This window comes from Xyrauchen texanus, chromosome 18 (genome assembly GCF_025860055.1).
Source record: "Xyrauchen texanus isolate HMW12.3.18 chromosome 18, RBS_HiC_50CHRs, whole genome shotgun sequence".
Lineage (NCBI taxonomy): Eukaryota > Metazoa > Chordata > Actinopteri > Cypriniformes > Catostomidae > Xyrauchen > Xyrauchen texanus.
Window position 1 is genome coordinate 18,038,030 of NC_068293.1, and position 19,331 is coordinate 18,057,360.

At 41.9% G+C, this 19,331-nt stretch overlaps 1 protein-coding gene across 1 annotated transcript in view; it reads left to right on the plus strand.

The window, feature by feature from the left end:
* LOC127658855 (thrombospondin type-1 domain-containing protein 7B-like) overlaps positions 1 to 19,331 on the plus strand; it is a 367,438-nt gene that overhangs the window by 219,117 nt on the left and 128,990 nt on the right. Inside the window, exons 11-13 of the mRNA XM_052148387.1 lie at positions 2,897 to 3,012; positions 4,941 to 5,073; positions 5,283 to 5,386. Coding sequence (XP_052004347.1) covers positions 2,897 to 3,012; positions 4,941 to 5,073; positions 5,283 to 5,386 — 353 coding nt within the window. The remainder of the gene's footprint in view (positions 1 to 2,896; positions 3,013 to 4,940; positions 5,074 to 5,282; positions 5,387 to 19,331) is intronic.

Genomic DNA, 19,331 nt, shown 5'->3' on the forward strand with positions numbered 1-19,331 from the left:
CCTTAGCCTTTAATCCAGTTTTGAGGATTTGCTATCTGGAATCAAAGTCCAGAAGTAATTTATGATAAACCATGTATTATGTTCTCTATAGAAGATAGTTTGTCAGAGTCTGAAAGGCATAATGTGTGTTAGGGAGCAAGTGGTGTCAAATACACTTATGTTTACAAATGAATTGGTAATCTTAAGCTTCAGTGCAGCCAGGAGAGAACAAATCACACTGGCCTTTTGAAGTACACAGTATGTGCTGGAGGCTGATAGAACAACGCATCAGTTATAGCTCATGTTCTGTCATAATGAGAGAGAGGCAGAAGGTTCACATATAGGTGGAGTGTGCTCTATCAAAAACGCATTTTCCCCAGTTAAACAGCAGAGCTGAGCTACTTAAACACATTGATATATGAAAAGCCTCAACTTAGAGATGTTTATTTATCTGAACACTGCATACTGTCAGAAGTTAAATCTGTTTTTAATAATGTTCTCTTTATAATATGCTTCCATAAAGAGGAAAAGAAAAGCTAAATGCTCATCCCAACAGAGCTGTAGTCAAGTGGTTTGCTCAAGTGTGCCGACAAATTGAGCTGTTGTACTCATGCAGGTGATGCAAGTTTAAGTCTGGCTTGCAACATTTACCAATCCTGTTTCCCCATCATATCTGCATAATGTCCTGTCCTTTCTCTCCACTATTAAATCAATAAATGAAATCACAACCCACTACCTTAGGTGGCTTATTGCTTAAAAGTAATAGTTCACCCAAATATGAATGTTCTTTCATAATTTACTCATGTGCGCAGCAATTCAGAATTGCACGAATTAAAACGCACACATCTGTTGTATACTGTCTTGTAAGCTTACAATATGATCCACAAATATACACTGTAAAGGTAGTAACCTGCAATTGTTAGCTTAAAGAACTGTTTCTAGTGTACAGTTAGCTGGTTGTTATCACAAAATAAACCCCTTCAGGTGATTTAAGACCCCTCTGCTCCTGATCACCCTTTCGGGGTTTATTATGTGATAACAACCCACTGACTGTACATTATCCCTTATATATACAGCAGTTCTCTTATTTGTGTGACATTGCTTTAATGGTGTGTTTTATCATATTGGTGCAGATTCAAAAAATAAAGGAATCTGTTTAGTAGTGTGCCTAAAACACCTCATATACAGTGGATTCAAACTGATTCCGTTAGTCTGTTGATCAGATTTTAAAGCTGGAACTGCCATTTATATTCTAATTAATATATATTCTAATTAATTTCATGATTTTTTTCTATTAAGAGGAAAAGAAAGGGTCAACTTGTTGACTTCTGTCTGCTGTTCTGTATTTCTTTCAACTGATTTCTTGCATTGTTCTTTTCCATAAACTAATCATTGCCTTTGTGTGATTGCCCTCTGTAATGCATTCTACTCCACAGAGCACATTAGAGAGGGAGACATAGAGCCAATTCAGCCTCTGTTCTTGCTTGTCCCCTGCTTTGATGTGTCCTGTTTGCTGGGCTCAGCAGCCTGCAGATGGTAGAGTCCCGCTGAGTCCAGCAGCATATTTTTTTAGAGCTACTACTTGCTGAGAAAGGGAACTGAGACTGGAATGAGATGTCTGGAATCCAGTTCACAGGGCTTGATGTTCTCTAAGAAACTTGATGAGTGCATGCATATACACTCACTCACAGAGACTTTTATTGAGATGCCAGCAAACTCAGCAGGACAAGTACCCTGATGATATACTGTATACTGTGTTCTTTGCATTAAATCAGATCAGGGTTTTCAAGCAAGAGTCTACAAAGGTCCTTCAGACAGGAGGACAGATATATATAAAACATATGGGATTTTCTTTAAAAAATATTTAAAATGTTAACGATGTTAAGAGAAGTATAAAAAATATGGCTTTTTATATTTTGACTCTCCTGGTTTGCTGACAGTCTGGATGTTGGGTCCCTGGAAATGGGCATCACTTTGTTTAAAAACGTGGTGGGGACATTTGGGAGGTGCTGGTGGAGATGACATAAATTGTGAAGGTGTAGACTTAGTAATACATATTAATTACTGCACAAATAATTAAATTTGAGTCTTTTACTGATAAATAAAATCTGTGACGTAGATCCAGAGATATGGTCTGCACGTATGTACATTTAACTTTATAAATTCTTTCTTATCTGCCACTGTCCCAGGATTTTGTAGGTCAGTGGCTAACTGCTTGGATCAACAGTTAAATGCATACTGTGTGACATTTGCAGACAAGGGGTTCCGGGTTCAAATATTTTTTATTTTAATAAACCAAAATTGCAGGTATATATTAATAGATTTTTATCAAGAGTGTGGACATAGTTGTTTTCATTTTGTTTTGTGATTTCTCTAGAGCAGATATTGTAGAGAGCTGCAGAAAAACAAAAGAGAAATTGATAATAAATGTCCCTGGGTTTGTAAATGTCAAAATGTCTTTTCTAGGGAGTTGTGTGGGTTTTATCCATGTCTTTATCTCTTCCTTTAACTTTACAGACAAAGTAACACACATAGTCTCTTTCTTCCTGGCACTCATACCAAAATATCTCCCTTTTACCATATATTTGTTCAGATACAATCAGCTGAAGCCTCTTCTGGTAAAGTACAGTTAATATTAGATCAACTTGCAATGTGCTCATGACCTTTTATTGCACAGACAATGTTACTGTAGTGAATCTATACATGATAATGTTTGTATTTGTATGTTTAAGTAAATCCAGCCGTGCATGAGGTGAACACAGATGATATCTGCTGTGATGCCTGACCCATTGGAGATGGTCAAGGACAACATTGTCTCTTCTCATTGCACTGTAAATCAAGACCGCTTATCATTGATAGTTAATAGAGAATATAATAAAAAGGTCCTTTCTCTCTTTTCTGTGTCTGTGTGTCATAGGTGTCCAGATTCTGCTCAACCAGACACCATTCAACCCTGTTTATTGCCTTGTAAGAAAGACTGCATTGTAACTCCTTTTTGTGAATGGACAGCCTGTCCAACAGCTTGCCTACCAGGTACATTTATTGACCTCTCAGCCCAACTTTTGATGTGGGTTTGCAATAGTATCTCACGTAAAGGAAGGTTATTGGTTCAGTACAATACATAGACACATTTGTGTAGCATGCAATTTTTGTTATAACACCTACATGAATTCTTCTTTTTAAAATAGTGTATTATTTTACCTTATTTTGTATCCTAGCATGTGGTATCATTTGAAAGTGTTTTACTGGCTTTACATGGTCATGACATTAGGTAAATATTGGATTATATTTTAAAAAGTTATCTCATGTTAACATAATGTAATTTGATATACAGTACTTTTGAAACACTGTAAATTTTTACATTTATTGTGGCTCCCCATTTATTTCCATTTCACGTGCCTTACTGCAACCACAATTTTTGTCTGTTAGAAGGGTTTAAATTATTCTATGTGGGTTTTAACTTGTACAATTGAACTTGTATTGAACCCATCACATTCCTTTAATTTGAAACAAAAATACTATGCCTATGCCAGCCTCTCTCTTATGTAATAATTACCTTTTTGTCCTAGGAGATAAAAAGCATTAAATTTGCAGAGTTTGTAATTAGAAAATATAATTTATTACCTCCATGGGTACTGAGGGCTGGTGATGAAAGAAGAATAGTTTTAGAGGTGTGTGTGTGTGTGTGTGTGTGTGTGTGTGTGTGTGTGTGTGTGTGTGTGTGTGGTGTGTGTGTGTGCAGCTCACACTTTCACACACTCAAGGCAATGGCTTTTTTGCTCACAGTAAAGGGATCCTCCTCAAAGGACCATTCCAAACGAAAGTGTACAACTGAATCCTTTCATGAAGGGTTCTTCCTCAAGGCTTTTAGCAAATGGGACATACAGTGGACACTTAAAGGAAGTAATATAGCCATTTTTAGTCACGTGATCATGGATGATGCAATTTTGAAAACTGAGGTAATTATTTGAGATTTTACCTGAGATTCAAACCCAACGGTAAATATTTGTTATATGTACAGTATATATCTTTACACATTTTCATGTTTTTTTTTTTTTTATTATTATTATTTTATGAAGAAACACACAAAGAGAAAGCTCACAAAATAAAACAACAGAAGTTGTGAATTAAATTAAATGCCCAAAAGAGGCTGTATTTGACACAAAAGTGTTATTCTTAACAGCTATAAGAATGAGTTTTGCTGCTATGTTTTTTAAGGTAGCATCCCATTTAAATTAAAGGAATATTCCAGGGTGAATACAAGTTAAGCTCAAACGACAGCATTTGTGGCATACTATTGATTACCACAAAGATTCATTTTGACTTGTGAAAAATGTATGGGTTATAGTGAAGGGTATAGTGATGCTCATTTTCAAATGGAATTCACCCAGTATTCCATAGGCTATGGAATTTCTACAAACTCTTACATCTCTTTTTTTAGAAACAGTAAAGCCAGACCACATGCATGTAGATTGCTCTCAGAGAGGTTTTCCTTTACCTGCAGAACAGTTTCATTACACTTTAATGAGACCATTACTTGACAATTACTCCCTATAAACAACCCAGAAGAAAACAGATGTTTATTATGATTGAATGAAATGCTAAAACTTTTAGGAGAAATAGTGTTAACTAACTGACAGCCACTCTCTAAATTGTGCTTTTTAACATGTTGGGTCTCTGTTGATTTGATCAGCCTCATAATTGTGCTATTATCAGTCTTTTAGTAATTAGCAATGTTTAATGAGCCTTACATCTTATGTTAAATTAAGTTGTTACATCAGCTTAGGATCCATGCAGACAGAGCAAAGGGAGAAGGAAGTCAACTGCGCCCGAGATGTCAAATCATTACCTCATATCTAAAGATCTCTTCCAATTGTTCCTGTTGTGATTATCACTGACAGAATACTAGTAAAGTGAGATATCTGTAAAAATAATAGTTTATATGTGTGTTCCATGTGCAGTGAACAGCACCATGCCATTACAGTCACGATACAGGATCATCATCCAGCGGGCAGCCAATGGTGGTCAAGAGTGTCCGGACACGCTTTATGAGGAGAGAGAATGTGAGGCTCTTCTGGTGTGTCCTACTTACAGGTGAATACATTGGAATTGTACTAATGGTTTAATGACACATCGTCCAGTCCAGCCAGTTTTATTTCAGTATCAAAACCCTGTACAACTGTGTCTAGCAATTCAGAATTGCATGAAACTAAACGCACACATCTGTTCTACACTGTCATGTAAGCTTACAATGCAATCCACAAATACACACAGCAAACCATCACTACAAATCTTTCTTATAGATGGAATACACACAAATGGCATCCATGTACTCTGGTCCCAGATTCAGTCCAGCAGGGAATGACAGGAGTGAGTGAATCGTGTGGAAAAGGATTAGAGATGAGAGGTAAGACAAGTTTGCATCCCAAACGGTTTGTTTATATTCTGCTGGTACACTACAAAGCCATACTGTATGTTTGATGATCCACTTGTTGGTTGCTCTTCCTTTGAGCCATGTACATCACTGTACACTTGTATGATTGCATTCTTTGCTGAGCGATGCTTTTATTACACACCACTGCACGGTGTGTGAAGTGTTTAAGTAGTGTGGCGCATTCCCCAGCATGTTTATATGGACAGAATGGAAGTGAAAGCTGTCAAATATCACAGATGATATGGGGAACAGCCTGCCTTTGTGACAAATTTAGATTTTTTTTAAACTTGCATGAAGTCACATGAACCCTTTTTTCATTTATAATACAAGCAGGATGTCTGATCAACATACTTTATTGAGGTTTGTGCTGTAAGGATTGGTGTTGCTTAGTTGTTAAAGAATTTGACTGGCAATAAAAAGTTGTAGGTTTTAACACCACAAGGGTAGCAAAACACTGAAAAATGAAAACTGTTGACAGTTAAAACTGTTAAACGTATATTGTAATTAACTTTTAAGCCCTGCTTAATTTGTAATTAAGTATTTTTATAAGGCAAGCACCACATACAAAGTGGTGTGTGATAAAGGGGGACTTTTGAGGGCTATTAAAATTAATTTGATAGAATTCAAATGAAAACATTATTTTCCCTGTCTGTCACTCACTTCGATGTTGTTTCGAATGAAGTGACACTAGGGGACTTACTCGAGGTGAGAGCGGCTCGCCTCATGGGCAGTCTGTTGCCCCCGAGCTGGATGATGAATTTGTCACTGCATCGGAGAGCATTCTGGCATCTGATGCTTAAGACTTGACTAGACTGCAGCCGTCACAGCTAGACGATTGGTTCCTCAGGTCTGAATACCGCTCACAGCCATGCACCCCCCGGTCCCTATCTTCCCGGAGGTGCATGATGAGCTGTGGAGGTTGTGGTGGGCACCTTTCACTGCACACAACTGACCTCCTCGTTCATCCGCTCTCACTACCCTCGACGGCGGGGTGGCCCAGGGGTACTTTGAGGTCCCCCAGTTGGACAGAGCGGTTGTAATCCACCTGTGTACAGAAAACATCGCCACCTGGCGGGATCACCCGGTGCTCCCCTCCAAGGCCTGCAGGATGACGTCGTCACTGACCCCCAAAGTCTACAGCGCCACCGGACAGGCCGCCTTTGCCCTGCATGCCATGGCCCTCCTGCAGGTTCACCAGGCCGAGGCACTCGAAGACCTGCACTTGGGTAGTCCTGACCCCGATGTGTTGCAGAAACTGCGCTCTGCGACCGACCTCGCCCTCCAGGCCACGGAGGTCACAGCACAGACACTCAGACAGGCGATGGCCACCCTCGTGGTCCAGGAACGTCACTTATCGCTGACCCTGGTCGAGATGCGGGAGGTAGACATAGCCCGCTTTCTCAATGCCCCCGTCTCAGGCGGAGACCATTTCCCACATCATGCGTGGGCCATGCTCCGTCTGCTCGCCGAGGGCCTCCCCCTGTGGCTTCCAAATGCCAGGCAGCTCCGCCTCAACCTGGACCCAGCTCTCAGCTCCAATGTCATGCGCCCCGCAGGAAATGCGCACCCCTGTCTCTTGAACCTCCTCGAGGACCCGGAAGGCTCCCAAGCGTTCCTGTGACGGATGACCCAGGGAACAAGACATTGGCTCCAGATCTGGTAAGCAGACCACTCCATCCCCTGGTGGAGGGCTGGGAGGAGAATCCTGAAATCCTCTCAATAAAAGAGCGATTTCTTAATTTCCTGGGTCATCTGGCCCACAAATGCCATTCTGACGGCAACCCGGTGCCACACTCTGACAGTCCCAGCACCCCGGATGCGGACCCCGGACGTGGACCCCGGCTCCGGACCCACGACTGCTGCCCCCAGGCTGGACGGTTCTGATGAGTCCTCCTCAATCACTAACCCGCCCTCTGCCATGTGCGTAGAGCGAGGTAATGGAACTTAGAGGGTTCTCTCAGCACCAAAGCCTGGGGACACACTTTTACCTCCCAATGCGACACTACCTGCTTCGCCACGCTGCGAAGCCTTGCCAGGTACATACACCGTCATGGCCAGGACCATCCAACTCATCTACGGGATTCAGTTCACCAGGCCCCCGCCCACTTTCGCCGGCATCCGCTTTACCTCAGTGCATGGTGAAGACGCCAACACCCTACGTGCGGAGATCATGACCCTTTTACTCAAAGACGTGATAGAGCCTGTCCCTCCATCCGAGATGAAGGGTTTGTACAGCCCTTACTTCATGGTACCTGTGGCAGGACGGAGGGCGGGGCTTGATTAGCCTGATAAGGGACCGGGTTTGTATGATCAGGACCCGGCCCTGCCCTCCACCATGCCACATTCCTCCCTCGTTCTGTCAGGCAGGGGAGCCCCCGGCATGACATACATGTCCCCCCTCTTTCCCTGGGGAGGGACATGCCTCTTGCCCCACCTGCTGGCAGGTCATCCTCATCTACCTGGATGAGGGAGGGGACAAGGGGAGGGAAACAGAAATAATTAAATGGGGGGGTACTTCCTGTAACAGTGTAGTACCCCCCCCCCAAAAAAAAAAACACTGTCAAATTTAAATGAGAGGGAAAAGGCCAACGCGGAGTGGCAGTGAGAGAGAGAGAGAGAGAGAGAGAGGAGAGAGAGATTAAAAAAACAAACACTTGATACGCTGTAGCTTGTTCCTCTCTGATACGCTGTAGCTTGTTCCTCGGCCACTCTTTCATCATCTAACGGACGATAGCCACGCCTCTCCAGGCGGATCGGAGGCAGACGGGGGAGACCCCTTCTGTTCCCCAAGAACACGGCGGGGCATTCTGTCCACTCCAGGCGGTCTCAGACCCCGCCGCATTTCAACGGCTTGTAGGGGACTCCTCCACCCCTGGCAGCAGCCCTGACCGCTCCAGGCGTTCGGTTAGGAGCCCCTTCTCCCCTCGTGGTCGGCGGCCATCGTCCGCTTCCAGGCGGCTGTCGTCCACTTCCAGGCGGCCGGGCTCCTCATCCCCCAGCAGATGGTAGCGGCTGCTCCATTGAGGTGGACGTAGTGGCGAGAACTCTACTACGGCGCATCCATCTTCCTTCCCGGGTTTCGGCACCAGTATAAAGCAGTCAATGGAAAGGAGGAGGCGAGAACCGACTTGACAATATAAATAATAGTTTTAATGATAAACTTAACAGACAAACACACACATGTCCGTAAATTATCTCTCTCTCCCGCACAATCCTCATCAGTCTGCCTTTATCCCTCTCAGAGGCTTGATTAGCCTGATAAGGGACCGGGTGTGTATGATCATGACCCGGCCCCGCCCACCGCTCTGCCACATTACCCAAGAAAGGCGGCTGCTTACGACCGATCTTGGACTTGCGAGTTTTCAAAAACTCCTAGCCCACTCACGAGAGTCACTGTGTGCCCAGAGGTGCTCAGGCACATCAGCTGTCTAGGGCTTCAGATCAACTGGGAAAAGAGCAAGCTCCCCCCTGGTTCAGAGAATCTGGCTATGTGCCCAAGGTTCCTATGACCCCTTTCTGGGACCAGGTAGTGAACCTGCAAGCTCTGCCCCGGGAGGAGTCAGACCCAGCCTCTTTGTTGCGGTGTCCGGTGCATGCTTTGCATACCTATGTGGACCGCATGTAGAGCTTTAGGTGTTCTGAGCAGCTCTTTGTCTGCTTTGGTGGACAGCAGAAAGGGAACATTGTCTCCAAACAGAGGCTTTCCCACTGGGCCATTGACGCCATCGCTTTGGCCTATCATACCCAGGCCATGCCCACCCTCTTGCGGGTTTAAGCGCACTCGACGAGAAGTGTGGCATCCTCGTGGGCACTGACCAATGGCACCACCCTAGCAGACATTTGCAGAGCAGCGAGCTTGGAAACTCCCAATACCTTTATGAGATTTTACAATCTCAGGGTTGAGTCAGTCTCGTCTCATGTTCTCTCAGGTCCGAGCACGTAGAACTCGGTAGTGCAGAACGTCTCACCGGGTGTTCCGTTTGCACATAGCTCTTTTGGAGAATCCACTAAATTCACGCTCCTGGAATGTTCTTCCTCCCTAGCCCTCTGGTCCGTGAATTCAGCAGAGGAAATCCCCGACCAGACCCACTATGGGTACTAAAATTACTCTGTACTGGAATAGGTGCTCCACAAGATGGGCCTTTGTGGATTAATCCCCCTGTGTGTATTTTCCACAGTACGGTCCCCCTACTGGCGGACCCGTGTCTCCCTGGTCACCGTGTGTGTAGTAGCTCCTCCCTCGCAGAAGGTAGGATCTATCACTGTGCCATTTCCACATGTGACCTGAAAACCCACGTGATGTATTTCGCCACATTTTACCTCCCCACAGCCTGGGCAGGTGGTGGTCTCTGCAGGGTCTTTCCCTCCTGAAAGAATAGGAGTTGGAAAAGAACACCTACATGGATGCTTGTGATTGCGTTAAAATGGCACCAGCCACTTTAACTCTATGAGAGAAACATAGAGAGAGAAAAGGCATGCCTGGCACGGCCTGCTCCCATGCTTGGCACGTCGCTTTGTTCCCCCCTTGGGATGCCGGTAACCTAAAAACTTTATGATGATTTTGTATGGGGCGTTGGGGAAGTGAACGTGCAGTCTGACGCAGCCTGTTGCTTTGGCACGCAGCTGCATGCCCGCACCTGCGTCAGCAGCTCACGTACTCGGTTCAGCACATTGAATAGAGACCCCTAGTGTCGCTTAATTTGACACAACATCGATGTGAGTGATAGACAGGGAATGTCTAGATTACTGTTGTAACCTCTGTTCCCTGATCGAGGGAACGAGACATTGTGTCCCCCCAGCCATGATGCTGAACCGAGCCACTGCAATGGCCGAACCTTTATTCTCGGCTTCTCAGGGCAAAACCTGAATGAACAGATGCACGATTCCCTCCTTTTATACCTGTATGTCTGGGGGAGGGACATGCAAATTCAGTCTGTCAAATTCTCATTTGGCCTTTTCTCAAGTTTAGAGGTAACCGTGGCCTTCAAGAAAGTCCCCTAGTGTCACTTCATTTAACACGACGTCTTGTTCCCTCCATCAGGGAACGGAGGTTACAACAGTAACCTAGACTATTTCTATCCTCTGTTAATGTCTGCATAGGACATTTTTTGAGAATGTACTAGTCTCAAGTTTTCTTCTTTTCCCAGAAATCTTAAACAAAACCGATTCAATGAAACACTTTTATAATAAAAACATTTTATATATAAGGGATTAATCAACATGATTGCAGTATATAATAATTTTAACAGATATTTAGTTCATGTTAATTCAAATAGTTTATATTTTGTATTTACAGTATTTATTTGTCAGGGACAATACACATTAATTCATATTGATTTATATGTGCCAGATTTAGCTAAAATGGCTTATATTCATATGCTGTTTTTGGACAGGATATGTTAAGAGTAATTACACAATAGAAAATGAATATTAAGATAAATTGCACTAAACCAAAACATAATCTTTGCTTACTGAACATAATTTTAGTTAGTCAGTCAGTCAGTTAGATAGACATGTCATGATATACTAATATACTCATTTGTTTTCCTATTTGAATATGCATGTTAAACATTATATAATGTTTGTTAATTACTTATTGATTATTGTTATTATGAAGTTTTGCTGTAATAGTGAATGATAAAGTCAAGATTGGAATCCATTGAAAATAATTTGAGGGATTATTTCCAAACTGCTAATAATGTCCGTTCCACATTCCACATATTATAGAAACTCCAAGTTGAGATCAAATTAAATAAATTATGGTTTCCAAATGTTATTAATTTTGGACACAATATAGTGTGACATTTACTTGACATTCCCTAATTTATCAGCATATCATACTGATACAATGAAACACATTAAATTTTTGTTGAAAGTCAAAGGTCAGTATATTCTAGATAATGAGTGCATTCATTCAAATTATTGAGGCCATTCATTTGAAATAATATGTTTATGTAAATGTTATCTTGCATTAGAAGACTCAGAAATCCACTGGTAAGAAGCCAGTACAGCGAGAGTGCACCCACAGCAAGGTTAGAATAACAAAACATTAGATGGACTGCTGCAAGCACTTGCCTATGTGCAGATTCAATTTCATGGCTTATTTAAACCAGCGCTTGACATAGTGTTGACCTCCTCTTAGATCTCTACTGCATGAGAGCATAAATTCAAGTAAATAATAAATCTCAGCTCATGTACAAATGCTTCTCACCGATTAGTTCCTGCTTTTTACTCCACAACAACTGACAGTGAGGACCGCAACTGCAAGAAGCTCTTGTTTTTTTTACTTTATTCTAGTGATTAAAAAGTATGTAGGTTGTTTATGTACTCAGATGATTTATTGTTGTATTTTAGGCAAGCACCCCAGCTGGTGTAATTTGATTATACTCAGCATTCTTAGGTGGAGTGGTGGCTTGAGACAGGCACACAGACACTCTCCGCCACTCAGATGCAAATGAACCAGCTGCAGACTCGTGCTTTGTTTCACAACACTTCCTCTATCAGCATCCTGAAAAAAACAAAACAAAACAGTGGTAGAAGGCTGTCGATTAAGTTATATTAAATTACTAAATGAACCAGAAAGACAGACACCTTTGCAAAACTAATGAGATATTGTTTCTGTGCAATGCACATATATTGTGCTACCTTAAACAGATTTACTTTAAAAAAAAAGTGACCAGTCATTCATTTTCTATGAGAGTTGTCAATATGAGGCGACATGAGTGACAGCAATCCTGATGTGACAAAGTTGAGCAGTTTAACGTTATGTAAATGAGCAGTGACATGATGCAGAGCCTACCAATGGGAAGACTGTGGAGCAGTTGGATACTTTCATTCAGTACTTTTATATGAGCAGTTACATTTGAGCTACAGCATGTTTTTGTGAAATTGAGCTACAGCGTTCATCTGAATGTCCAAGTGTACATGATACAATGCGTAATCGAATATTTGAAGGAAAGAGGACAAATACATCAGGTTTAAAACAGGTTGTGTGCCTTTCAGAACATGTGCAACATGTGGAGGTCAGTTGTCATCTGATTAAAGGGATGTTACAGGTTCAAAGCAAGTTAAGTTCAATCGACAGCATCTGTGTTGATTTGAACAAAAATTAAAATGACTCATCCTTCCATTTCTTTTAAAAGAGGTTACAGTGGTGCTCTTACAATGGAAATAAATGGAGCCCATTGTTGGAGGATTTAAAAGCAGAAACGTGAATATTGTAATTTCATAAAAGCACTTACTTTAATTCTTATTTTAAAACTCATGTATTATTTTAGCTGTAAAGTTGTTTAAATTGTAATTTGTACAGTTTTAGGGTTTGTGGACATTACATCGTCATGGCAACAAAGTTGCAAATCTGGCTATAACTTTACACAGAAAAGGTTGGTGTTTTTATCACACTAAAATCATGTTAACATGCATATTGTTTATGTCTTGTGGCTTTAATTTAGAAAAAGTGAGTATTTTAACATTAAAAAAAATCTATGTTGAGAGCCCCCCTTGGCACAGATGCGCTGGAACAAATCTGGCCCCAGGGGCTGCGCAAATACACGTTCCCCTCAGTGAGCCTACTTGCACAGACCCTGTGCAAGGTCAGGGAGGACGAGGAACAGTTCACCCTTGTGGCGCCATATTGGTTCTCGGACCTCAAGCTACTCCAGACAGCACCTCCCTGGCAAATTCCCCTGTAGAAGGACCATCTCTCTCAGGGACAAGGCACCATCTGGCACCCACGCCCAGACCTCTGGAACCTCCACGTCTGGACCCTGGACGGGACACGGAAGACTTAAGTGGTCTACTGCCCACAGTGGTAAACATGATCACTCAGGCCAGGGCTGCTTCTACAAGGCAGCTGTATTACCTGAAGTGGCATGTGTTCACTAAGTTGTGTTCTTCCCATAGCAAAGACCCCCAGAGATGTGCAGTCGGGTCAGTGCTCTCCTTCCTGCAGGAGTAGCTGGAGGGGTGGCTGTCCCATGTTCTTTCAGGTACGAACAGGTAGAATTTGGTAATACGGAACAGCTGGCCAGGTGCATTGCTTGTGTTTAGCGCCTGTCCCCTCCCCTGTGGAAAAAACAGCTTTTTACCCCCAGTCGAGTTCATGATGTCGTGGACCCTGGATATCCTTCCTCCCTAGCCCTGTGGCTTGCGAATAGGTGGAGGATTTTGCAGCCAGACTCACTACGGGTACTAATATGCCTAGTTCTGGGATAGGTTCTCCACAGGTGCCGATTACTTCGGTAGCCCCCTGTGATGTATTTTCCACGGTATGTTCTCCCTGTCAGCAGACCCGTGTCTCCCTTGGGTAGAGCTCTCTCTGCCCCCGGATGCTGTGTTTGTAGAGCTCCTCCCCTTCGAGGCAGGACCTACCACCATGCCTCTTCCATGTGCGGCTGGTGATTCAATGTGCCATATTGCCACATGTTGACCTCCCCTTTTGGGCAGGATGTGGTCTCCGCAGGGTCTTTTCCCCTGAAAGAATAGGAAAGGAAAAGTACAATGCGTATAATAGCGTTAGATGGCCCAAGCCGAATCTAATATTCAGTAGACAGAAAACATAGAGAGAAAAGGCAGCGGCTGACGCTGCCTGCTCCCATGATAGTTACGTTGCTTCCTCCCCTCAGGGATGTGGGGAACTACATGACGTCTTTTGGGGCATTGGAGGCGGTTACGTGCAGTCTGATGCACCTGCTATTACGCACATAGCAGCTGTGACCTGCATCAGCATGGTAACGTAACACGGTTCAGCTGTTGTGGCGTTTTTCTATAGGGAAACCTAGTATCACTACATCGACACAAAGTTGAGTTAGTGACAAGGGGAATGTCTCGGTTAATGTTGTATCCTCCGTTCCCTGATGGAGGGAATGAGACGTTGTGTCCCTCTTGCCACAACGCTGTACTAGCCACTGAAATGGCCGGGACCTTGTCTCGTAATCTCAGCACAAAACCCGAATGAGATTGGGCATTCCTTCTCCTTTTATACCCGTATGTCCGGGGGAGTGCATGCAAATTTCACTCGCCAATTCCCATTGGCATTTTAGCAAAGATTTGAAGGTGTTTGGGGCTCCCAAGAGCGACCCCTAGTGTCACTACATAGACACAATCAGGGATTGAACATCTCACTGAAGTCAAGTGCAATCTGGTTTTCCTCTAAATCATGTCATGGGATTTAAGATGGCAGATATATTGATTATACCACACATGCTAATCTTTGACTCACATCATGGATTAAAATGTCCCAGTTAATCAATTCACATAATTATAGGGTGGCTATGGGAGCACTCTCCAAAGTATCTCTTGGTATTGTGCCGAGCTCCAGTAGTCATTTAATTGGGCTTAGATTCCAACACATCAAAATATTAATATTAGGAGCACATGAAAGGGTCACTCTAATGAATAGAAGAATCTTAGGGTTTTTTTGTATTTTCGGCATGTGCAGTTAATGAGTTTGAGAAGCTTAGCTGGCAACTCTGACAGATTCTTTTAAAGGCCATAAAAGTTCTCTCGCATGTCCTTTTGAGCAGTCAGCAAACATTGTCACCTTTGTAAGTGGCTGCATTATTAAGATGATCCCTGTCAAGAGATGAGATAAGAATAAAATGTTAACAATTGAGAGAGGAGATGAATTGAAAGAGAGTGGTATAGGGATGGAGGAGAAAGGGGAAATAATTGTGCTAAAAATGGGCGGCCTGCCGCTCCTCTTAGAATGTCACTACTGTCAACCCTTCTGTCTCCGGGGCACTGTGGAGAAAAAAGGAACGAATGAGCAAAGAAAATGTAGTGGAGAGAGTAGGAGGGAGAAATAGATTTCCAACCTGGGAGGCATATGAAATGGTAAAGATGAAAAAAATAAGTATCTCATCTCAAACCTCCAGTTTCAAATTTACCAAATAGAAAGACAACTTAATAAAATAAAAAGAATATTCCACAATAGTATAAACTGTCGTTTAAGGTACATTTTATACTACTTACAGTAGCTCTCTGGAATACTTGATTCTGATTGGACAGTTGAAGCATTCTGTGGTCATATATACAGTATATACTCTACCGGTCAAAAGTTTTGAAACACTTGACTGAAATGTTTCTCATGACCTTAAAAATCTTTTGATCTGAATGCTTAAATGTTTGAAATAAATTTTGTAAACAAAAATATAATTGTGCCACCATATTAATTTAGTTTTAAAACTAAAATTTAATAAATTGTTTATATTATATTTTAATAAATATTTTTAATTGATGACTTGGACCAAATAAAAAAGATAACAGATAGCAGATAATAAGTGCCCAACATAGATGGGAACTTAAAAAGCACCCCAGGGTGATACCTCAAGAAGTTGGTTGAGAAAATGTCAAGAGTACTTGTCAGCAAATTCTAGGCAAAGGGTGACTACTTTGAAGATGCAACACAGTTTTGATTTATTTTGGATTTTGTTTACGCACAACATAATTCCCATAGTTCAATTTATGTTATTCCATAGTTTTTATGACTTTACTATAAAAATATTTTATATATATATTATAAAAAAATATATATATATTTTAAATATATGTGTATAATACAGAATGAGTAAGTGTTTCAAAACTTTTGACCGGTAGTGTGTATTGGTAGGTAGTTAGGTCAGTTAGGATGACAATTTTAACAATGTGAAATTTCAGAATAATAGTAGAAAGAATAATTTATTTCAACTTTTATTTATTTCATCACATTCCCGGTGGGTCAGAAGTTTACGTACAATTTGTTAGTATTTGGTAGCATTGCCTTTAAATTGTTTAACTTGGGTCAAACATTTTGGGTAGCCTTCCACAAGACTTCTCTCAATTAGTTGCTGTAAATTTGGCCAGGTTTGTAGCCTCCTTGCTCACATGCTTTTTCAGTTCTGCCCACAAACTTTTAATAAAATTGAGGTCAGGGCTTTGTGATTGCCACTCCAATACCTTGACTTTGTTGTCCTTAAGCCATTTTACCACAACTTTGGAGGTATGCTTGGGGTCATTGTCCATTTAGAAGACCCATTTGCGACCAAGCTTTAAATTCCTGGGTGATGTCTTGAGATGTTGCTTCAAATTATCAACATCATTTTCTTTTCTCATGATGCCATTTTTTGTGCTATGCTTCAAAGTTGGTATGGTGTTCTTCAGCTTGCAAGCCTCTCCTTTTTTCCTCCAAACAAAATGATGGTCATTATGGCCAAACAGTTATATTTTTGTTTCATTAGACCAGAGGACATTTCTCCAAAAATATATTTGTCCCCATGTGCACTTGCTGTAGTCTGGATTTTTATGGTAGTTTTGGAGCAGTGGCTTCTTCCTATCTGAGGAGCCTTTCAGGTTCTGTCGATTATAGTACTGTTTTACTATGAATATAGATACTTGTCTACCTGTTTTCTCCACATCTTCTGAAGGTACTTTTCTGTTGTTCTGGGATTGATTAGCACTTTTCACACCAAACAATGCTTGTCTCCTTCCTGAGCGGTATGATGGCTGTGTTGTCCCATGGTGTTTATACTTGTTTCTATATTGTTTGTACAGATGAACATGGTACCTTCAGGCAATTGGAAATCTTCTAAAGGCTTGACATCATATTCTGGAATTTTACAAGCTGCTTAAAGGCACAGTTAACTTAGTGTATGTTAACTTCTGAATTATGATAGAGTCAATTAAAAGTGAAACAATCTGTCTGTAAACAACTGTTGGCTACTTATATACCCAATGCCCATCCCCTGGAACATACCATTAGCAGGTAACAGATCACCAAATCACAAAATTTGATGTACATCATACATTATTTGAAAAGAACAACAGGAGACTGAACCTTCAGCAGCCGTTACATACCACAATACATTAAACGGATAAGTGCAATAAACAGTATTAAACAAATAACTGTGTCTGTATGGGTTTATGTATTAAAATAACCATATGGGATGAAATGATGACATAATTTGTGTGAGAGAGAGAGCGAGAGAGCACAAGAGCGAGAGCGAGAGAGCTTGAGAAAACACTTGTGCTTTCTGAGTGTGGCGCCAAGGAGTGGGGAAGGGGATACTTTTAATGATAAAGAGGGTAAAAGCTATGAAGGTTAAGGGCAGATGTCTCCCCAGCACCGTCAGGAGATGCAGGCCCAACCCAAATACCACAGTAATTAATAAAGATCTAAAACCGCCGTTAAGCACAGATTACGCCACATTGGGAGTTTCACCCAAGGAAATAACAACCCAATAAGGGCACACAGTTCCGTTCCCACAGTGATAGAACAGAGATGTGAATATACAAAAATCTTTATTTTTAAAAATTTAACAATATCTAAAACATACCAACCCCACACAAGTCATTGACATAAGAACCAGGTCTGGTAGCTTAAAGAAATAACACACATTCAAATACAATTCACATAGGAGCACGCAGTCAGTTGCAGATATAACTAACAACTTGCTCAGTTTCCACTTCCCTATAATTTCACACGTACACTTGTGCACTCACTTCACCATGCACATATGCAGGTAACACACAAAAATAGAGTGACAACACTCAGAGACAAGGGTACCCATTATCCCAGAGTAGTTAGCGCCCTCTCCCTCCACAGCTCCGGCCCCTAATAGAATTAGAAACTAGTGCCTCAGATCGACAAAGAGGCATATAAAAAAAATAAAAAATTTCACAATTACCACCTAATTCAATTCTACAAAAACACATCAACTAACCCAAAACACAAAAAGTAATTACATAATTTTAACTACAACATATAATCTATACAAAATACAATCACTTTTATGTAAATCACATCACACATCCACTCACTTTACATACACAAAACCTACAATGGGATAATTTCACATGCACACACGTGTGCGTGCACGCACAACGCTGTTAACAGAGCACACACAAGCACACACACGTTAGTTAGAATACGAAGATAAAATCAAAGTTCCCCAATGAATCAAAAACAAATACTAATAATGACACAAACAAAACACAGACTCACATAGCAGTCACAGCCCAGTTGAAACAAGACGATATGGTGGCGCCGATGCACAGTTGATACTCAAATTCCACAATCTCCCAAAGCAGAGCTCAATTGGGGTGTGGTCAGTCAGAAACCGTAGGGCAAGACGAAACCGTGCGTCAACAAAAATAATAGGGGAAAGCAGGAGAAGCTGGGCTGCGGTCCCAAGTGTCTATTCGCGAACATGCCCGGACTTCATACATCCTGTGCCGCTTCAGCTAGGATAAAGAGGGAAACTCATGAGGTGTTAGTGCATACAAAACAATTGCTTACCCACCTGATCGTCAGCATGTTGGTCATTTCTTCAACAACTACTCGGTTGAAAAACACAGTGCTGGGTGCCCTAAAATAACAATGACATAAAAGCGCACAGCCAACATCTCACCCTCAACGAAGCACGATTACTCCAACATGATAACATACCCAAATGCCACCACAGCCAAACACTAGACCCATATAGCGGCGATCTTTACTGCAAAGGAAAAATCTGCCAGCATCCAAATTTGCATCGACCGGCCACCAGTCAACATGCTTCCAAAGACCCACCAGAAACCTTCCCTACATACACACAACCTCACCTGGTTCTAATTAGATGATTAACGTTATGCATGTCCTAAAGGGCATGGCCAAATCAAACGGACACAACTATTCCGGTTACACTTGCTAACACACCACGTCACCTGCACAATGAAAGCAGCATGATGAATGGGTAAATATTAAATGAATGCGGTGTCTGTGTGAGCACTACCATGGTCAGTGACAGAACCCTTTGTCACATCACCCCCTCCTCTTCTGGATTGCCCAAGGATGGAAATCGGGACAAATAATCAGCTATGATGTTTTTCTCCACACTCTGTGGTAGATGTTGAATTTATATGGTTGCAGTGCCAAATACCATCGAGTAATTCTACTGTTGTT